Source organism: Bombus pyrosoma, linkage group LG18 (assembly GCF_014825855.1).
Source record: "Bombus pyrosoma isolate SC7728 linkage group LG18, ASM1482585v1, whole genome shotgun sequence".
NCBI lineage: Eukaryota > Metazoa > Arthropoda > Insecta > Hymenoptera > Apidae > Bombus > Bombus pyrosoma.
The window spans coordinates 2,677,871-2,700,175 of NC_057787.1; the positions used below are offsets into that span (position 1 = coordinate 2,677,871).

At 30.5% G+C, this 22,305-nt stretch overlaps 7 protein-coding genes across 10 annotated transcripts in view; 3 read left to right on the forward strand and 4 right to left on the reverse strand.

Moving 5' to 3' along the window:
- LOC122577230 (tyrosine-protein kinase Btk29A) overlaps nt 1–4,009 on the reverse strand; it is a 271,717-nt gene extending 267,708 nt beyond the window's left edge. Inside the window, exon 1 of one of the 3 annotated variants that reach the window (XM_043748383.1) lies at nt 3,875–4,009. In XM_043748383.1, the coding sequence (XP_043604318.1) occupies nt 3,875–3,877 (3 nt within the window). In that variant the 5' untranslated portion in view covers nt 3,878–4,009. Of the gene's footprint in view, nt 1–1,910; nt 2,077–2,609; nt 2,663–3,874 lie in introns of those variants that run through there. The other 2 variants (XM_043748385.1, XM_043748384.1) reach the window with 2 other exon arrangements.
- A 239-nt stretch (nt 4,010–4,248) lies between these two features.
- On the forward strand, nt 4,249–5,662 carry LOC122577237 (mediator of RNA polymerase II transcription subunit 7). Its single transcript, XM_043748402.1, has 4 exons — nt 4,249–4,410; nt 4,730–5,082; nt 5,149–5,301; nt 5,376–5,662. The coding sequence occupies exons 2-4, from the start codon at nt 4,753–4,755 to the stop codon at nt 5,574–5,576; spliced, it is 684 nt and encodes a 227-aa protein (XP_043604337.1). The 5' UTR covers nt 4,249–4,410; nt 4,730–4,752; the 3' UTR covers nt 5,577–5,662.
- Nucleotides 5,663–7,072: 1,410 nt separating this feature from the next.
- On the reverse strand, nt 7,073–10,128 carry LOC122577233 (apoptosis inhibitor 5). Its single transcript, XM_043748397.1, has 9 exons — nt 9,889–10,128; nt 9,470–9,631; nt 9,198–9,363; nt 8,944–9,104; nt 8,674–8,871; nt 8,402–8,593; nt 7,944–8,327; nt 7,710–7,863; nt 7,073–7,629 (listed from the first exon to the last, which is right to left on the reverse strand). The coding sequence occupies exons 1-9, from the start codon at nt 9,988–9,990 to the stop codon at nt 7,541–7,543; spliced, it is 1,608 nt and encodes a 535-aa protein (XP_043604332.1). The 5' UTR covers nt 9,991–10,128; the 3' UTR covers nt 7,073–7,540.
- Nucleotides 10,129–12,213: 2,085 nt separating this feature from the next.
- On the reverse strand, nt 12,214–13,971 carry LOC122577236 (electron transfer flavoprotein subunit alpha, mitochondrial). The gene is made up of 4 exons (XM_043748401.1): nt 13,802–13,971; nt 13,134–13,463; nt 12,577–13,029; nt 12,214–12,503 (listed from the first exon to the last, which is right to left on the reverse strand). The coding sequence occupies exons 1-4, from the start codon at nt 13,841–13,843 to the stop codon at nt 12,327–12,329; spliced, it is 1,002 nt and encodes a 333-aa protein (XP_043604336.1). The 5' UTR covers nt 13,844–13,971; the 3' UTR covers nt 12,214–12,326.
- Nucleotides 13,972–14,463: 492 nt separating this feature from the next.
- On the forward strand, nt 14,464–14,948 carry LOC122577240 (60S ribosomal protein L39). The gene is made up of 3 exons (XM_043748406.1): nt 14,464–14,518; nt 14,627–14,730; nt 14,815–14,948. Exons 1-3 carry the CDS (start codon nt 14,516–14,518, stop codon nt 14,861–14,863), a joined length of 156 nt encoding a protein of 51 aa, XP_043604341.1. The 5' UTR covers nt 14,464–14,515; the 3' UTR covers nt 14,864–14,948.
- A 65-nt stretch (nt 14,949–15,013) lies between these two features.
- Nucleotides 15,014–16,500, reverse strand: LOC122577238 (39S ribosomal protein L22, mitochondrial). 2 transcript variants are annotated; one of them, XM_043748404.1, is made up of 4 exons: nt 16,365–16,500; nt 15,657–15,860; nt 15,363–15,576; nt 15,014–15,279 (listed from the first exon to the last, which is right to left on the reverse strand). In XM_043748404.1, exons 2-4 carry the CDS (start codon nt 15,855–15,857, stop codon nt 15,059–15,061), a joined length of 636 nt encoding a protein of 211 aa, XP_043604339.1. In that variant the 5' UTR covers nt 15,858–15,860; nt 16,365–16,500; the 3' UTR covers nt 15,014–15,058. The 2 variants fall into 2 exon arrangements, with proteins under 2 accessions (XP_043604339.1, XP_043604338.1); XM_043748403.1 differs by lacking the exon at nt 16,365–16,500 and adding an exon at nt 16,035–16,195.
- A 69-nt stretch (nt 16,501–16,569) lies between these two features.
- LOC122577234 (dnaJ homolog subfamily B member 12) lies at nt 16,570–21,316 on the forward strand. Its single transcript, XM_043748398.1, has 8 exons — nt 16,570–16,838; nt 17,220–17,373; nt 17,482–17,627; nt 17,749–17,889; nt 18,112–18,242; nt 18,346–18,461; nt 18,660–18,823; nt 19,509–21,316. Exons 1-8 carry the CDS (start codon nt 16,706–16,708, stop codon nt 19,619–19,621), a joined length of 1,098 nt encoding a protein of 365 aa, XP_043604333.1. The 5' UTR covers nt 16,570–16,705; the 3' UTR covers nt 19,622–21,316.
- The last annotated feature ends 989 nt before the right edge of the window (nt 21,317–22,305 follow it).

The window sequence follows — 22,305 nt, forward strand, 5'->3', positions numbered from 1 at the left end:
TAAGCCTATTTTCATGGACTGCAGTTTTCAATGGGCTGGGAAGATCCACCTAGTAATTCTTGACTGAAACAAAAAACCAAAACAGGATTAAATTATTATATATTTTTCTTCTGGGAGAATTAAACAAAGGCAGAAAAGAATGTGAAATTAAAAATTTTGGCGGACTTAAAAAAAATGTTCAAAAAAAAGAAATAAACCTTAGGGTGCTATAACAATTATTTAAATAAACTTTTTTTCTGCCTTTGTTTAGTTCACCCAGAAGAAAAATATATAATAATTTAATACTTTTCTGGTTTTTTCTTTCAGTCAAGAATTACCAGGTGGATCTTTCCCGCCGAATGGAAACTGCAGCCCATGAAAATAGGCTTAAAAATCTGTTACAATATTTTTTTTTATTTTAAACAAAATTTTTTTGCATTCGTTAAATATATATAAAACCACACCTTAAAATTCAATAACTTCATTTTTTCTTTCCCTTCTAAAAAAAATCACAAAAAGACGCTGTTTTAGAACATTCTAATTCAGGGCACCCCCTTAATAGCACTGGTTTCTGAATCAACGTGGTTCAGTAGAATGATGGAAATTTGACAAAAAATTAATGAATAAATTGTGGAAATTTAAAGATGCAAAATTCTGCACAGCACATGTTACATGCAAAAATATGTAAAATATTTCAGATACATATATCAGGTTATAATATTGGCTTGGCAACTAAGTGATTGCGGGTTTTGTCAATACCACCTAATGACAAAATCCGCAATCACTTAGTTGCCAAGTCAATATTTAGCGGGTGGAAGAAATTTCTGCGTAGATTTTATTCCTTTGAAATGCTTCACGAAAACAAAATGGAATATATGATGAAGTAAATGGCGATTAATGAATAAATCGAAATGATCAATTAGGCAATTTTCATAGGCAAGTGGCGAACATTTTTGAATATTATTTTACTCGAAGTGTGATTTTATGCAATAAAGTGGTATAGACTCGTCGTGGGTAACTGCATCGTTAATGCCACTTACGAGTTACTTTAGTCTGATAGAAACACTTAATTCTTCGTTTCTATGAAACAACGTTGCAACGTTCCGTAGAAACTTCGAGTTTCTCGCAGTTAACTTGGTCGAAGATCAATTAGGCGAGTCGCGCGATGAACTTTCAATTATCCGAATAGTTTGAATTGCAGCCTGAATACTTTTTATTCCCAAAGAATTCCATCGAACGTAGCTTAAACATAATTCAAGGTAGATACGAACAAATAACATCAACTAGGTTGGCAACTAAGTGATTACGGACTTTGTCAATACCACCTAATGGCAAAATCCGCAATCACTTAGTTGCCAATGCAATACAAAACCAAGTGGTTGTATTTGGAGTACACCAAGTTAAAAAGAAGAAGATAAGATTACCATATCGGAGAGTAAAAATAGAATTATGATATCAATTGCATAAAGAAAAGATTATATTACACACGTGATAATACGTTTTATATTCATCACAGATGAGTCAGTGATATCTTTAAAACAAAAATAACGTAAAACTGAGAAAGAATGTTCAAACCCTGGTGAGCCAAATATAAAGGTTTTAGGGATCCTGGACCTCCATTAAAGCCAGGGTGACTCGACCACGAAGAATTTCCATTCAAAATAAAGAGCCAGAGAGACAGGCTGAAACCTTCGGCCGCGTTCTCACGAGACAAGCCTAGACCATTTTCGATGCTGTAAGAGAACTAAAGAACCAAACAACTTCCCACAGGTTGAATCATTTTAATCCCGCGAAAAGTTATACAGAGCAACCTATTTCGATCTATAAAATAAATGAATAAATTTGTTCTTATTTTTCTTTGAAATATTTGTTCCATTTTCCTTGCTTAAAATACAACAATAATAAAACACTGCCTTTAAATTCATTCGTACCATTTGATCTACGAGATGAAACAATAAAAAGTCCTTTGTCTGTATATCATCGATTCACTTTTTCAAAACGTATCCATTTACAAATGAAAATATACGAAGGTACATTTGTGTCGCGTTTATACCGACAATCACAATTGATTTCCATTGGAAGCTCACAGAGAAAACGCGAAATCTGTTTGGCGTAAAACTACGATGCAGTCTAAATAAATAGCGTAAACAGTAGCTAACGCGCGCCATCGACAATTCGAAGCGAAAACGCGTGTCAACTCACACGCATTCGTCGATCGCGAGCGCGCACGCGCACAAGTGCGATTCACGTGTTTTACGTCTGCGTCAAACCTTTTGTCCCGAATTTCTGCAAAAGACTAAGATTTATCTAGAATTTTTCTAGTGACTTAATAGTCTCTCTTTAATCTTAGATAGATATTTTGAAGAGGCTCAGAATGAAGTTGAATGTACCTTAATATTTATCTTTATAAAAATTATCTTATCGAGCTAATTAGAAAAAAAACATATATATATATTGCAATATCGCTTATTCTTAACTTTAGTTAATTACAATTAATCGAAATTTATAAAAGGAAGTAAAATCGATAGAATACAATTTAGAAAGAGAAAGAATACAATTTTGTATACATGAGAATATACATATTTATCACATAGTGCATAGGACTGGTTACGATTCGACAAAATACCAACATGAACCAAACACTTGACACGAAGCACTCGAGCGAACCTCGGTGACCGCCTACTTCCACTGAAGTTCTTTTGTAACTCGTGTCTCTGAAATTTTAAGGCGCCGCCTAAACCGCGACGTCCTTTGAATTTCCGTTTCGTGCTTTCCGCGCTTCTTGGAAATGGGAAAGGAATGAGACACTGCGATACGTTGGACAAAACCGCAGAATAACTGTCTCTTTCGTTAAACGAAGGAAACTGAATTGCTAAAAGTTTATTTTGGTACAATTAACTGTCACAATTACTTATTAAATACCTCTGGAGGATTTTTTTATATGGAAAAATTATAATCTTCTTATTATATAAAGTGGAAGAGAATTTTAAATTATGTTACTATACAAAGAAGCTAAATAAAATCATTCGAAGAATTATTTACACAAACATCAACGTATTAATTAATAACAGATTTACAAAATAAAAATATTCTAATAGATAAAATTATAAAAAAATAAATATAATGAAAAGTAAAAGAACTGTATTGACAATATTGACGAAAAGAAAATAAGATTAGATGAAAAAATATAACCTAATACTATATATAACAACATTAACTGTATATACGTGTACGTATATGTTTTATTATAAATTTGCAAGCAATAAAATATATCTATTTATAAAATTGTTTATAAATACAATCAGTTTCGGCCATTTTGGCTTTTCGCTCTTACTCTGTTTTACAGTAAACTGCAAATGCTTTTGAAACAATAATTTAAAGCGAGTAATCTAAACAAAAAGCGTGTATTTTTTAAGTAAATTATTTGTCGTGCTAAGTTTTTATTAGAAATTTTTAAGTCAACACTCGCTTCACTTTCTGTAGAAAATCAATGAGAATGAACTCTAACATATATGTAAAGAACTTTAGAATGTATAAAATTTGAAGCCAGGGTGATCAAAATCCATCACAACTTTTAGATGTTGAACTGATGCTAGTTTTATGGGCCACCCTGTATACAAACCATGCACGAATTCTGAATCAAATTCTATTCTTTGTTTTGACCGTGGTTTAGGATTTTTCGAAAAAATTATACCACCTTACAAGCATTTAATTACACGAGGGCAATCACAGAGGCATTCCTTTCGAAATTGCCAAAAATAACAGAACAGTGAGATCAACGACAACGCGATAGTTTGTGGTTATCCTGACACTCGGCTATATGAATATTTCTATGTGAAAGTTCAATCGAAATAGTATTGATACGCACGAAATTCATATGAGAAAATCAACTTACCATGCACTAGGGTACTGCTACCACCTCGCAATTTCAATGCTTGTCAGAAACATGACCGGTGCCTAAACAAAGAATTCACGTGGAACGAACGCATACACACACCGACAATCTGTCAAACGAAGACGTTGGAAATTCACGAGATAGCAGGAAATACCTCACTACGTTAGTAAAGTATTTATCCGAAATATCGCGCCGCCGCGAGAATGATTTACCAAATGGAAAACAAACAATATCCACAGATCGGCTCTTTCGTTTTGCTAGTTAAACAACGAAAATCCCCAATCTGGGTTCGACGTCCTGCTGGCATTAACGTATTAACTGGCCAACAGAGAATACCTGTTGACTCATTTTAAAAAAACAAGATGGCGGATTCGAAGGCTACGTTACATGTTGTTTTGTTTTAGTTGCACGATATTTAGCTCTTGTTAATTCGTAGTGAAAAGTCCGTGTAGCGTGTATAGAAATATTCTAATTGATCGTATGTTTACAAAAAAAGAAGTATCGATCGAGAAATTCGTTGAAAACATTGTGAGATGGTATTAATGTAACCTAACGTATAGTATCACTATATCGAGTGTGAAGCTAGAGTCTGTCGTTCGACTTTGCAATATATAAACGTTGATTTTGCAATATTACTATAAACTATTATTTTTTATTATTACGAATATTAAATAAGCAGAATATGAATTGTGTGAAAAAAAGTGATAACTACGCGCGAAATTACGGACCTGCGCACTAACTTGGACGTTCTGATCAGTTTGACAACAGTGTTTCTTTTAGTTAAACCTAACCTATTGTGCATTTTTTGAAAGACTCCCATCTTAAGTGCAATTTCTTTTTATTTTTTTCATTAAGAATACCAATATCTAACGTGAAAAATGGCAGCACCAGAAGCGATACAAGTTAGTTCGCTACCCCTACCTCCAGTGCAATATATTAATTTGTACACAGACGAAAATGTTCGTCGAGGCAGAGCACCACGACCACCACCACCGATACACGATACTTATTCGATGTTTGGAAATGTATTTAACGCAGACGATACAATCATTAGACCACTCGAAGCTCAAGGAATTAAAAGGTTATATCCTCAGCATTTCGATCGGCGACGAGAGTTGAAAAAATTGAATCATTCATTGCTTGTTAACTTCTTGGATTTGATAGATCTGCTCGTACAATGTCCTGACAGCCCACGACGTGCTGAAAAGGTAAATACTTAATGTAATGACCTGGCATATAATGCAAATACTCACTGTTTCTTTTATTGTTTTTAGGTGGAAGATCTCAGTTTACTATTTATTCACATTCATCACTTGTTAAATGAATTCAGACCACATCAAGCAAGGGAAACGCTAAGAGTAATGATGGAATTGCAACGCAGACAACGTATAGAAACAGCACTTAGGTTTCAGAAACATTTAGAAAAAGTATGGTTCTCGAATTTTAATCTTTTGTACATTTGACAATACAATGTTTAGTTAAAATCCTCATATTTTCTCAGGTTCAAGAAATTTTACAACATGCATTGCAAATGTTACCAGATACTTCAGAATTAGATTCTAAATTAGCAATAAATACAGATGCTATGGAATCTGTTGATAATTTAGGTTCTGAACAACAAACTCCAGATCCATGTAGTCCAAGTGATCGCATTATGTGCAAGACAATAGATGATATGATTTCAACAAATGGATTGTATTAAATGAATTTCTTTTCTTATAAGATGCTGTAAAAAGTATTGTAATTATATTTGTAAAATACATTGTAATAATAACTATTCTACAAACATAGTTTATTTATTAAACGACAAGGAACAATATTATATATATATTGCATATACTAAAAAAACACATTGCAGTTTAAATATCTTTTATTTCTTTAATAGTGTAATCAATGTACTGAAGTGAAATTTACATATTTAAAATTATAATAAACAGAAATAATAGGTTTAGAATATTACAATATACTAATACATGAGCAAATTTGATATAATTATATAATTAACAAGTCACAAAACATTTGTATTAAATATTAATTCAAACATGTATAAATATTCAATAACTAAATTTTTTACAATCTTTTTAATTAGCCATATATAGTGACATTCGATATTGGGCATAAAAAATACAACATATATTATGCAATAGTATTGTTTATTAAATTAAATGATAATATATTCATGAATTATTATTATTATTAGTATTACACAAGTTTTATTCAATGGTGGATAGGAAAAGGACACAATATGTTTTGAAACTCACCTTACAAAACAGCTACCATCAATATATAGATAAAAGACAATATACAACCATACCTTTGTTCCTGAAAAAAGTACATTATAATCATTTCTTATGAGCCTCCACCTTAGACTTACTGGACAACCTGTAATCAAAACATGATTATTTTTGTTCTGCTTTCCCATCCTCAGTCAGCAATCACCGCACAGCATCTGCAAGATAAAATGTATACAATAAATTACACCTTCACTCATGTAATCAAAGAAACTTTTTGACTTGAAAAATCACTTGTTTCATTTATGTTATTTAGTAAACGATTTTATAATTTTATGTTGATCTTTATATCATTTTGATATGTCTTTTTGTACTTAAATTAGACATTTTAATAGGAGATTCATCCATTCAGTTAAAAAAATATGTAAACACTTAATAATAATACAAACATAGAATTAATAAATGAAGCACAGAAATCAATAAATATAACTAATTTCGAATCTAAGAAAACAACAGCTGTTTTTAAGTTTCTTTGATTTCATTATTCTCTCAGAATTAGATACTCTGTCATTGTCCCTCCGATTGCTCTGGTCTGCACTTCCTGTTGACAAAAGAAATGAGATATGATCAAGAGAGAAAGGACTAGGAAGAACTAGGAGATAGGGGAATACATTTTGATACTATTTTAACATCCAAAATTGTTATGGCAGAGAAATATTGTCTGTCTTTTGCAAATATGTATAACACAAGTGTCCTAGCACAAGCCAATCATTGTACAGTATGAATTTGTAAATATTCTGTATCAAATAGATGTAATTTTTTGTTTGTGACGTTTGATGTTTCTTCAAATACTTCAAATGGTTCATGTATTGTGTTGCCACACCATTTTCTCTTCAGTATTTCGTGTATATTGTATTGCCTGTTAAGGTACCTGGTTTAAAATTTTTGTAATAAACACTTCTTCAAGTTCATGATATCATTTTCTTCACTTCTTTCTCCATAGTTGTTCACTTTTGTAAACTCAGGTTTCTTCAAATTGTATTTTCCAGTTATTTAACAATGAATATAAAAAAAGGTTCTCATAACACCATTAATACAGCATTACACAGCGATGTTCTCTTCTCTTCTTTAAATGTCAATATTTCATTATTGGCATTATCACTATGTTTAGTAAACAATCAATTCTTACAATTTTGTATTTGAAACTTGTATATGTACTTAAAGCTTTCACAAAAAAAAACACTTTTTTTACACTAAGATTTATAGGATAAAAAATTGTATTTCTCCCTTTGTCACTTCTCTTAAATTCACTTTCGGTAAATAATCACTTTTAAGTCCTTCATCTTAATATGTACATTTTACAGAACTGGTTTAGTCTTTTATATTATTGGAGCTTTTACTATTTCATTTTTCAACAATTCCAGTAATTAAATAATTAATAAAAATTTTTTCTCCATGTTCCACGACCTCTTGGTCTATAACCACCTCGACCACCTGACCTATTTCCTCTAAATCTACCTCGACCTGTAACAAAAGATATAAAGATACATCTTTATTTTATTTCTAAATATTATTTTATAAAATAAAAATGCTTCTTCAATTACCATAATTTGATGATATGTTTGAACTGTATTTTCCACTAGGTGGAGTATACAATTCTCTTTTACTTTTATCTTCTTTACTTCGTTTATTTGAATTACTGTCATTTCCAAATGTAATGGGCGTATGTCTTTTTTGAGCAGACGAATGCTTTTCATTCTAGAAAAAGATACAAAAAATGTATTACAGTATTCAAAATACCACATTTCTAAAAAATTTATAACTATTTTAATACGTACCTTCTTATCATTAGCTGTTGTTTTCCATGAAAGATGTATAATACTTTTAAAACTAGGTGGCGAATGAAACAGATCTTTGATTAAACTATTAATATTATTTGTCGTTTTTAAAGCAACAACTTTTAATTGATTTTCCTCTGACTTCAACTCTTCTTCCGATTTGCCGCTAATTGCCTCCCGTAATTTTTTTATATAACCTTGAATGCCACGTGCAAAATACTGTAATCTTAATCTAAATTCCTTAAGCTGTTCTGGATCTTTCATTAAAAATTCCGGAGTTTGTTTACACAGTTTATGAAAAGTATACATAAGGCACTCAACATGACTGAATTGTAATTTTGGTACTTCAGTTATTTCTGTGACTGGAGGTAGTGGCATATATGTCTATAAATATTAAAACAGTATTAATACTTTCCATATAAAATAAATTTTTGCTCCTAAATAATGTTATTACTTACAATAAGAGTATTATAAAGTTGCTGTACTTTTTCTTCTGGTTTATCAATTGTTCCACAAAATACAGCTAATTCAGCAAGAAGCTTTAATAATTCCAATTGTACATCTCTTCCATTGGGTGAAGTAATTAAAGAAAGGTGTGGTAAAACTTGTACACAAATATAAGAAACGAATCGTGATGAATCTATTTGAGACTGTAAGAAATAAATTACATTACATAAATTTTCATTAATAATCATAAAATGATATATAAATATAGTTAAAGTATGCTTACACTAAAGAATGGAAGTGCATGTTTAATACATTGTACAAGTCTGTTCCATTGTTCAACATTAGTATGCTTGAATGGTTCAGACAATTCAGCTTGTTCAACTGTAATATCTACTAATTCTTGTTGTCCACTAATTGTTGAACCTAATCTAGTCCATGCAAGTACTTCCATAATGCTATGAAATTCATCAGCAGTAACATCCTATGGAAAAGGAAGTGTTATATAAACAATGATTAAAGAAAAAATTCTATTGTTATGATAAAAAGATTATACCTGTAACACTTTCTTGCATTCCGAAATTAAAAGATCTTCTGGTTCTTTAGTAATAATGTCATGACCTATTGCTTTTAATTTTGTTGCTAGAAACTTAATGCAACGTTCCCGTGTTCCATCATCCCCATTGATGATTTGACTAAAAAATCCACTTATTGTTCCTTGAGAACAGAATATATTAAATACAATTAATACCTCATTAAAATATCATTACATTGTGATGTATCTATAACAAACAATGATATACTCTATACCTCTTGGATCAGTTTTCATAAGGGACATAACACTATTATGAACAACAGCTAATTCAGATGGATCTTGAGCTTGAAGTAATTGAGCTAAAATATCTGCAATTCTAGCTGTATGTTCTTTATTATCCTTACATAATGCAGGTAAATCTTTAATTGCTTGTTTTCTTATCTGAAAATATCAATATATCAAATCATTAAATTTCCATTATATGGAGACTTTAATACAAATATGTATGTATTTGCATATGTGGTCAAGTGATATAAATACTACATACAGCCATATCTTCATCTTCACATAGATCCAAATGAGCATCTATAGCCTGATCAGCTAATTTTGGAAAATATTTAAAAAACCTTGCAATGAATTGCGATGCTAATCGTTTTTCTTTCGGTGATCCTTTCACTGCTGTTAGAATTTCTAAATACTCTTTCTCATGCTGCAACATACAAACAAAACGTTTAGATTCATAACATTTACCGCTTTCTTCGCTTAATTATTTATGTACAGTATTGACTCATTTCTATTGTAAAAACATTGTTAAATTGTCTTGAAGCTTACGAAATTAATATACATATTTGCATGTTTTAAAATAAATGGAATAGAAAGTTTTATTTATGCTTGCAAATACAGAAAATTGTAAATATTAGAATTAAGTAAACGTGATTATTAAATATAACCAAGCTCGTCAATTACCTCAGCCAATTTATCTTTGGCATCAGCCAAAATGCCAAAATTTTTGTACAATTTTTCGATACTGTCCATACTCATGATAAACTTATTATCGAATTTCCACATCTATAGACACAAAACACATAAATACGATTATATATTTAAAAATCAGTGATCTAGCCGGTCATACACGCCAATGCACCACGCCAAGAAATGACAAAGATGGCAGCGATTCCATACATACACATACATACGCAGGTACACAGAACTAAATATGAAAGAGCAGAGAGGAAATGAGAATGTTCACGCCCGTAGTCTAGTTGTTTTATAGTACAGATGCTGCTCCAAGCGGCCAAGTACTGAAGGTGGTACACGCTAGCATAGATAAGAACCTATTGAGTTCCACGCTACAAAAACCTATTTAATTGTACGGTCCTACGAAAAATCATATGATGTAAGAAAAATATCTACTTTCCTATCCCAGACCAACCTGAATAAATGGGGCGTTTCGGATAAATCAGAATGCGTTTATATAAATAACAGATTATATTCTCTTGAAATTCGCTTACAGTATCGTGTTTCGTGACATTTTAATTAGAAAAATATCACATATTGATGAAAGTGTAATAAAAAAGGGCTAAAGTTTTATTATTGCATTGTGAATAATATTGCTTGCCACTATCTGCGTAGTTGGTAGTAGATATTTAATAAAAAAAACTGTTACGCCACGAGGCTTTCCATGGGCCGTTATTCCTGGCCGTCGCTCGTGCCATCGTGGAGTCGCGGGCGAGTCGTCTCGATCAGCCCGACAAATATACAATGTAGCGGTCAACAACAAACAGAGCGAGTTCTAAAAAACGTCGATTCGTTCCGTTATTTTGAATACATGGAAAGCCTCGTGGCGTAACAAAAACTATGTAATTTTTTTATTATAAATCCTAAGATATTATCAGAATGCTAAAATGTCCCTGCCATAAGTATATTTTTGAATTAAAAAAATGGCAGAATTTCATCCCCAGACACAATTCTTTCTCAGTTATTATTGTTGTATGTATAATTTTTTTATAATATAAAAAATATTTGATAATTGCACAAAAATCGGAACACAAATGTTGCAATACTGGAGATGTAGAAACGATTCTATTTTTCGAAACTGAGATCTTATACGTGTCGAATGTAGGGAAGGACAATGTAAATGAAAGAGAAATAGGAACTGAGAATCGAAACGATCAATAAATATCAAAAGGCTGCGATAAGCTGAGACCTCCAACTCAAAAATCAAGCTTTCTTATTTTTTATTTGTGATCAATGAAACTTTTACCAACATGTTTCTTACATTTTTCGGATTAAAATGACACCAAACACGATGTATTTTGGCGCATATTTCTATACTCGTTTTAATCGGAAACATCTCACAAACACATTTGTAAAAGTTTAATTTAAAAAAAGTAAAAAATGAAAGAGGTTTCACTTTTCAATTAATACCTAGATACATTGTCTCATGAATATTTGACATTGGATCATGTTACACTACTCGAGGGTCGACAGGCTGCCGAGCTTTTCAGTGCGTCAAGGGAACCTTCTCTCCGTCGTGGAGATAACGAGTGTGCAACGAAGACTACTTTTCAGTTGTTAAATAGCTTTTTGGAAAAACTAATAAACATTTGGGCATAAAATTTTGCATATTATTTATTTACGGCTCAACGAATTAACTGATCCATTATCGTTTGGAAAAAAATATTCTCTTTTCTTGTCTGAAAAAAATATAATAAACAATCAATCTCTCTTTTCTAGGCAACTTACAACTAGTTTAATTATTGCGCGATTTGGTACTCTCATACTTGTTTATCCCGGATAGAAAAATAGATATGAATTTTCCCACAGAACCGTACAATTAAATAGGTTCTTGTAGCATGGAACTTGTCTATGCTAGCGTGCCACCAAACAGACTCCTAATTTTATAGGATCTTGTATATGCTAGTGTGGCTACCTTTAGCAATTGACGCATGGTGCAGCACTAGCTCGGGAACAACCAGAACCATAGCGTGTACACTCTCATTTCCTGATTGGGAAGCTTATTATGGCGCTAATGTCGAAAGCTCAATAATAAATATTATCGAAATTATTGCTTTAATTAGATATTTCTCCCTAAATTTGGAGAAATTTCATCTTTTCATGTATGCTCTGAATACATAATAGTTTGTCATAAAATCCACAAAAATACTTTATAGTATCATATTTTATGTTTCCAATAGGAAAGCCTAAAATGTTGTTGATTTATATAAATGGAAAAATAATACAATTTTAATCTTAGATTATTAATATACAGCTAAAATAAATAGTTATAAATTTAATATTTATAAAAAATTATATTTTTAATAAACGTTTTGTATAAATATATTTTTGAATATATATATGTGTGTATGTGTATAAAAAATGTACTTAAAAAATATTGTTAAAATTTACAATTTTTCTGTAAGTTCAGGAACAGCCTTGAATAAATCAGCAACTAAACCATAATCAGCTACTTGGAAGATTGGTGCTTCTGGATCTTTGTTAATTGCCACAATCGTTTTTGAATCTTTCATACCAGCTAGATGCTGAATTGCTCCAGAGATACCAACAGCAATATATAGATTCTAAAAGATATGAATTGAAATATAAATAATTTTGTAGCAGTTATAATAGACTATAACTATAAGTCAAGCTTACTGGGGCAACAATTTTTCCTGTCTGTCCCACTTGCAAATCATTAGGCACATAACCAGCATCAACAGCAGCACGGGAAGCGCCAACTGCAGCATTAAGTTTATCTGCCAAACTATATAATAATTTGAAGTTATCGCCAGACTTCATTCCTCTTCCTCCAGATACAACAATTTTTGCAGATGTCAATTCTGGTCTATCAGATTTAGACAACTCCTGTTTAATGAATTCTGCCAATTGTGATTTATAGTCACCAGTTAGTGCAGGTTCACACTTGGCACTGCCTCCTTCCAGAGGTATTGCTTCGAATGCAGTGCCTCTCACTGAAACTATCTTTATATTGTCTTTGCACTTTAAAGTTTGAATTGCATTTCCTGCATAAATTGTACGGATGAATGTATCTGCTGCTTTAATACCAATAATATCACTTATTGGAGACACATCTAATTTAGCTGCAACCTTAAAAAATGAAAGTTATATACAAACAAATTGAAAAATACATTTTATCTACAATAATATATATCTAAAGGTAGAAAAAACAGACTTTCTAATTAGATACTTACTCTTGGCAATAGTGCTTTACCAAATGCAGTAGCACCAGTTAAAATATGGGTAAATTTATGCTCATTTTGAGTAGCAAGGATAAGAGGCGTTAGTGCTTCTGGAAGAAATCCTTTAAAAGCGTCGTTCTCTGCCACCAAAACTTTGGATACACCATTAGCTTTACTGACACTTTGTGCAACTGCATCACATTTGGTACCAGCAACTAAGACTGTTATATCACCACCAATTTTTTTTGCTGCACTTAATGTATTACAAGTGATAGGGGCTAGAGATTCATTATTATGTTCTGCAATAACTAATGTGGATTCATAACGTGCCAATAATCCATACTAAAATAATAAATAAGTTCCTTAAATATTAATTCTTTTTGAAGCAAGTAATTTATAATATCATTTTAAATACCTCATTTGCTTTTATTTTTAAATTAATATAATTTTATTTTACAAAAAATATGCGATTTCATATAAAATTAATACATTTTTAATTAATATTATTATTCTTTATAAGTAAAAATCTTTTATACAATAGAAGAAGATTCGATAAATATTATAAGTATAATAAAAATTAGTTTTATTTCTTATTAACCCAAATCACTTAAAAGTATCGATCAATTGGTTGGTCATTGAAAGAATCGAACATCAAGGAAATATAAGTTTCTAATACTCACTTTGTTTCCAGTTCGAAACGTTCTAAAACAAGTGGCGAACATATTTGACAAGTATAATTTTTAAACAATTTCTTTTAACAATATATTAACTAAATCGTGAAAACTAATTTGTATCAATAAAGTCCAAAGTTCCAGTGAGGAATAACAATAAAACATATAGTGATAAAAAAGATATACAAACTGTGACGTAATAATGTTTTGAAATAACTCGATTAGATATTTAAACTAAACTGAATAAGTTAAATTTGATACTTCATTTATTAAAATTAAAATTGTTATATAGAAATATATGTTATTAAATATACTTTATAAATATATCATGAAAAAATGTAAATATATTTTAAGTTAATATCTATATTAAATTTTATAGATAAGATGGCAAATGTGTCTTTTTCAAGCGTCAAAACGAACATTGCTAATTTGAAAACTCACAAATTTTTTAACTATGAAGAAATAATATTATATTCTAAAACATCTATTAGATACTGTATTTTTTTATGTTATATTTGCTCTTTTTTTAATATTAGATATTACTTTTCATATTATATTATTTTTATTTTTTATCTGTTTTTAATGTACCATAAAGATCCTATATCTAGTATTTATTTTATTATTCTTGGTAACTTTTATATAGTGACATTCGTTTGGTAAAAACCCTGTTTAGAAACACGCAGGAAAATTGTCGACCATTTCATTGATTGTGGCTTGAGCAAGATGGTAAGGTTTAGGTTATCTAACAATTCTTTTCACATCCTATTAATTATATGTAAATAAGTGTTAGAAAATTTTATTTAAGACATACATAAACTACATGTTCTGTTTCAGTCTGCTCACAAAACATTTATTATCAAGCGGAAGCTTGCCAAAAAGTTAAAGCAAAACAGGCCGATTCCACAATGGGTCAGAATGCGTACTGGCAACACTATCCGGTAAGAATTATTAAAATATATGTATTTTAGTATTTTCCTCTTTAATCATTGTACTATTTATTATTATTATAATTCATTTTATAGGTACAACGCCAAACGGCGTCACTGGAGAAGAACTAAGTTAAAGTTGTAAAATGAATTTGATATGTATTTGCCTTTTTGATTGCTATATACATTAATCGCTTATTCTTAAATAAACTCCAACTTTAACACGTAAATTTGTATTTGGAAATAATAAACCCTAATCTAAACTCCAATCAAAGTACATAATCTCAGAAAAAAGTATGATGTATAATTATTTATTTACTTATAACTATATATGCGTACATTATAATGAATTATATATTTTGCGGGTACGCATCTGTTCCATCCATTCTTCCAACCATTCTTCGCCTGTTTTAGGTGCTGGTTGATAATAATGTTTTGGTGGTTTTCCTTCTTCTAAACGTACAAAGTAATGACAATATCTGTAATGTACTAGTCCTACCCTTCCTCTAGCATGACGTCGTATGCCTTTTATTATCAGAGCCTTTGTTGCAAAAGATTCGGCTGAAAAGTACAATGAAAATCTATAATACTGTAGTATTACAAATATTTAAAACATTTTATGATTTCTTTTTCAATATACTTACCAACCCATAAGTTACTTTTGAATTCAATATTATGTTCCTCTACAGCCATACGTTGTGCCTCTAAAATAACTTCTTTTGCTATGGCTGCACCTTTCTTCTTCAAAAAACTCAATTGTTTAATAGCTTCATCTACGCTCATACCTCTTACAAAACAAGCAATATACCACATATTTAATGGACTATATTTAATGAATTTTTTTACATGGCAGACATACTGTGAAATATAAAAATATACTGAATAATTATATTTTAATTAATAAAATGGAATTATTTTACAATATAAAATAAACTTACACCTGGTCTTTTCTCTTCACCTGGTTTTTGCGGAGGAAAAATAACATTATTATATTTAAGGAATCCTTTATTTGATTCTTCTTCTTCATCTTTATACCAATTGTATGATCTTTGTTGTATACTAGATAAACAGTTGGAGTTATCTACATTAAATATTTTGTTTGATATGAATCGTTGTACATATTGCCTTATACCTAGCATTTTCTGTAAATGTGAAAATGTATATAAAATTAAGAACTAATTATTAAAGAATATTCATTTATTTCTAATATAAATTCACATTTTGAAGAATTCAAAATATATTAAAAGATAACCTTGCAGTTAAAATGCATCATAAATAAATATCATTTAATAAATAAAAGATATGATAACTATTACCTGAAATAATTTATAAATGTTTGGCAATTGTACGAATAATAATGTTAAATTAATGCTTGACTATATAACATTAGTTTATAATACACAAATGGTTTCAAATATGACATAGAAAATACATTGATTCTAAAGAAACTAGAGATGCCACTTTGGCAGTAACATTTTAATCTAACATATACGATCAGGGTATATTTTTTGACAAATTCTTATTGTAAATAAAAAAAATTATTTATGATAAAATAAAGTTTTGAATTATATAAAAACAATTACTTCGTATAATTTGCAAAAAGTAATATTATGTCTTAGAAAATTATTCAATACATTTTTATTTACTTCTTTATGTAGGTCGGTTTATGTTATTGTTAACAGAACATTTTTGAATTATAAAAATTTTAGTTAATCGATGGGAAACATTCTGATTGGTTGATTTTAGAGTTAAATTATCCAGCTCCGTGAATATAAACAATAATTATTATAAGTAGCGCCTGTGAAATGTGTCGTCACTTATACCAGTATATGTAGGGATGGTAGTGGAATGCTCTACTTCATAGCGTGTTCATGACGCAACTTATTAAATTGCTATGGCGGAGAATTAGTGTATGATTAAATTTATTTACTATTCTGCCCCGTCATTGTGTTTAAGGTAAAGTTTAATTCGGCCTTTAAGAAAAATCATGGATAGCAATAAAGATGAGGCTGAGCGGTGTATGGAACTCGCAGAACGATATCTACGGGAGAAAAGATACGAAGAGGCGGAAAAATTTGTACGTAAAGCACAGAAACTTTACCCAACAAAAAAAGCAGAAGGTAAGGTGGGAAAAACCCACGTCAGCTTCTATAAAATAGCTTAATCAATTCTTAGTTTTCCTTTATTTTATTTACATCTAACCACTAAATTATTGACACCATTGACACTATATAACATTTTGGAAGAGATCCCTGTTGTATTTTTCGTTTTAAAGATTAAGTCATTTTTTTAAAAAGATTATTTTAATGTTTATATTGAATTCTTTAAGAAATATGGTTTCTATAGTTGCACAAAAATAAAACTTTTCATTCACCATGAATCGTGCGTGTCTGAATATTGATCAAGAGAGAAATGTAGTATGAGTAAGCAGAAAATTAAGAGTTTAAGTGAAATTTGTATAACTATATGGTATTTTCTTGTAATTAATGATACATTCACAGATGTATTGGCAAAAGTGACAATGATGTCAAAACAAAATCAACAAAAGTCTGAATCTGAACCTACAGTTAGGAAACGTCAAACTGCACCTAAGGAAAATACACATACTCAAGTTTCTAATGATTATACAAAAGAACAGCTTGAACATATTAAAAGGTACTTGTGTCAAAGAAAGTTCTAAAATCATCTTAATACAAATTTTGAGATCTAATAATAAGATTTGTTACTTTATCATTAATATTGGTGTAATTCATTTATTTGTAGAATCAAGAAATGCAAAGATTATTATGAAATTTTGGGTGTAAGCAAAGATGCAACTGATAGTGATATTAAGAAGGCATATAAAAAATTGGCACTTCAATTACATCCAGACAAAAATAAAGCACCAGGTGCTGCTGAAGCATTTAAAGGTAAATTAAAAAGGATAATAAAAGTATATTGGAGACAGATTTATTATAACATATAGTGTTGACATATAGTGTTGATATATAGTATTTATTGTGACATATGTATAATTTATATTGTGTTTAGCCATTGGAAATGCTGTCGCTATACTCACTGATGTGGAAAAAAGAAAGCAGTATGACATGTATGGCCCTGAGGAGGAAAGAATGCAAAGTGCTCAAGCTCACCAAAATCATTCACATTACAATTATACAAGGGGATTTGAAGGTACATATTATATCTTTTGTCCAATATTTATTTTTTTATCATAATTATCTATCATAAATTTATTAGATACATTTATCACCATTTATTATTAAAATTATTATTAATAAGTTTGTAACAGAGATTGTAATAAGCTTTGAGCCTCACTATGATAAACAAAGAACAATAATAATAATTTATCAATATTTATTAAAACATATATACTGATTAAATCATTTTTTCTAGCTGATATAACAGCAGAAGAATTGTTCAGTATGTTCTTTGGAGGTGGGTTTCCACAGCAAGAATTTTATATGAGACGCTCTGGAAGGTGGGCAAGACAACAAGAAGCACAAGCTCAACATGTTCATTCTCAGGTATGAAGGAAAAATATAGTAATTTAATATATTTAAAATATAGTAATTACAATTTCTTTTTCAATCAAATCATGCTTTTTTAAATAAATATTATGATTTTTAGCAAGCAAATGGATATACTACATTCCTTCAAATGTTGCCTGTGCTGTTATTAATATTGTTAACTATGATGAGCAGTTTCTTTATATCAGATCCTGTATATAGCTTACATTCTAACGCGTAAGTGTATTCATAATTCGCGACAAATACATTTATGACAAATAATGACGAATAAATTAGTTTAAATTGATAATTTTATGGAATGTTTCAATTTTATTATTTACGCTTTATTTTTTGGCTTCTATCTCTGGTATATTTTAAAGAGAACGATTGACTTGTATGAATGCGATTATATGCAAATTTTAAATTTGTGCACAGAAAATATTCTGTATTGAGAACAACTCAAGGATTAAGGGTGCCCTACTATGTGAAAGAAAACTTTCATACTGAATATCAAGGCAGTTTACGTAGGCTAGAAATTTCTGTTGAAGAAGAGTACCTGCATAATTTGAGACATGCCTGTTTTAGAGAGAAAAATTATAGTAAGTATTTTACTCAATTGATTATTAAATGTCTCAGAGTAGCAAACTACGTGTAGTTCTTAGAAATAATAGTCTGTCACACAAGAGTATGCCGACGATATCTCTACAAATATTAATTTGTTTGTGATAAATTTAGTATGGATCAAAAGTACAACTATTTTGTTTTTATTTAATAATGGATCCAATTTTCTCCACTATCGATTATAGCCTGACGTTTCGGTATGCTTTCTATTAATCTTTTGGCGTATGGGACTGGTAGTGAACTCCATGTTCTTCGAACGCGGGCCATTGAGATTCTTATCTTTAATATGCGTTCTCCCTTTAGTTTGTTTTTCATAGAGGACTACATATTTTCTATAGGACTTGCATTAGATGACTGTGGTGGCCAGCCCAGCACAATGGAAACAAAAAGATCGCTTCAAAACGTATCGCGTACGCAGTACTCATTTTTCGGATATATATGTTGTATTTCTATTCGTTGTCATAAAAGGTACTAAGACCAAGATATTATAAGCCACTGCGTATTCCAGAAAACTTAGATTATTACACTTTTCCCCACATTAGGTATCAATTTTCGTAGATATCACCGGTATACTTTTGTGTGACAGACTGTAAAAAAAGACTTAACTTAATAGTCAAAGGATATGTCTTTATACTTTGGATATATCGTTTCTTTAATCCTTAGGGGAAACGATGATGTGGAAAGCAAGAAACTTTGGAGATCAAGAATTATTTTCCAAAGCTAGAAATATCGAAACGCCCTCATGTAAGAGGGTACAAGATTTGCAAGGCGCATAGCGGCGCTACGTTTTTGAATAGAATTTTGTTGTAGATAGGTGTATATTGTATTTACACGTGTGTAGTTACTATTGGATGAAATGAAGAATATCAAGTATAATACCTGTGCGTAATTCTATTCTATATATTCGCATCAAAATTTATAAAAGATATTCTTCTTGATCCATCATGAAATTTTACATAGGCCATTTAAGCTGTTTGTTCCAACTTAAATTGTAAATTGATTTTAATAGCATGTATGAGGAATTCCAACATACAATATTAATATCATATTTAATTTAGTTAATCTAACATATTTCTTAAATTCTTTAGACTGAACAGTGCAATTTTATAATATAATCTAATATATCCAATATATTGATTAATTTATATGCATTGCTAGTCAGAATTATCTATGTATCGTCGCTACGACACGCAGAGGAACAGCTGGGTGGCATAGTTAGTGGCAAACATTAATTTTGAAGATTAAGTATTTCCAATTATTTATAAACATCGATTAATATTTGGCAGTTAATAATTTATTTAAAATCTTGCTATACTATTTATTGGGTATAATGATAGATCATCACTTTTGGCTGTTAACAATTTATTTAAAATCTTGCTGTGCTATTTACTGGGTATAATAATAGATGTTAGTATGTGATGATTTTGGCGATTTTGATAAATATATTATTGCAATATTAAAATTGCTTGTACACGAAAAGGATCTAGATCATAAAGGTAGAAAACTCGTTAAATTATGTGGAAACGAAAGAATATAAATTATATAATGTGCACTAAGATCATTAATGTTAGGAAGAAATAAATAAAATTATTGCATGCATTTGTTTTAAGCAAGGACAAATTGGGAAAAAGAAAAGAAAATAAGAAATGCACACCCACTTTATAAGGCCTAAGTTATATTTCCGATAATTGCGAAATTTGTGCGAACCACCTTTTTCTTTTGTATAAAATCCAATCTTATTCACAGTATTACATGTCGACGATTACTATTATTAATATAAAGAATTATTAATGTTAAAAATTCCACAGACACAATATTATACTAGTTACATTCCTTCTGTTACTATGAAAAATACACGACACATTGCAAGCAAACAAAAAACCTAGTATTTGTGACGTATATCTATTCGTATATTATCTTTCTCTTGTAAAAAATGTGTTTGAATATAGTTCAAGCTAAAGAGAGGAAAGCATTAGCTATGCATGAATTTATTGTCACATATGGCGAATTGTAATAAATAATCTTGACGGAGTCGCAGTCATCGAATCATACACATCATCGCGCCGTAAATATTTATATGGATGTAAATCTGAAGAAAAAGGAATTTCGAACAAGTTAAACAAGTGGCCACATATGTCTGCTGTTATTTATAAATTGTAATGTACATGGATAACACGAGATAGATGACCAATATACTCATCTTAAGGAAAAGGTTTGTTTGTGTGACATTGAAAGTTTTTCGATACTAATTGTTATCTTTGTAATTGATTAAAAAATGACTACATTTATGAAGTTATGGATTTCGAAACGTTTATGCTAGTGAGTCTACCGAACTGCACATATCAAATTTGTTTTATAATTTGCTCAGTTCGTACGTATTTAATGGCACTTATTTATTTGAATCATTACTTGATGTTATATATATGTCAAAGTATTTTAATTAGCTTCAAAATAAAGGAACTTGAAAATTACAATCTTTCCCATTTGTGCACGTCATGCTTTCCATTAGTTCGGGAGTACCTTTTTAAATTAGACGATCATTGGAATAATATACAAAAATTCGTTATGCATCGAATATTAGGTGCATGTTCCATGTTATATCTCATCTGCGATTGTATTATTATCGACATATCTATCAATTAATCAATTAAATTTATCAGCAATTGTGATAATACGAATAAATACTTTTACCTGTACTTCAAATAATATTCCTGATAATAGTATAGGAATCAAGTGACCTCAATGATTTCATTCAATTTAAGTTCATCGCATGTTAAGGCTTTATCGATTTTCATACGTTTCAAGTCCCTTTTATCGAGTTCTCCAATTCAGGTCAATGTGTGTGTCGATTTTCACCTGTCCAAGGTTGCCTATCTCCGATTGTATGATACCAGAATGATATTGCCTCACGTTTCGCTATACATTTTTTCATTCGATCCCGTTAAACTTAGCTTAAAAAAGCAGAAGCCAGGAAGAGAAAATCTCCTCTGCGTATAAATCGATTTTTCGTATTATTTCAATTATTTCTTAATTTTCAAATTATTTCAATTTCAATCGAACCGTATTAGAAAGTACTAAAAACCGCTACTCAATTGCACCGATCATAGAATCTCATAAAATATCCTACAAGAAGTTCCGTTACATGGAACATCTGTTACGAACGAGAATTACATCGATCTCGCAGACCATAAGGCGCTGAGCGATGATCGGTAAACACGTTCCAAAGCCCGTCGGATAAAAAGTCTGGTTCAAGGCGGCCGATACTGTATGCAGGAGATCACGATGGCTCGGTTAGTGGCCAGGTAAAATTCCTGCTGAATGCCAGGTGAAATGTCAGTCGATGCACCCACGTGATTCGTGACGACTCGAGCCGGCTGTCTGTTCGCTAGCACACGGCGCGATATTAAAAAGCTGTCGCACCACTCTCGTTCCAACTCGCGCCGATTAAACCGCGTCCGCG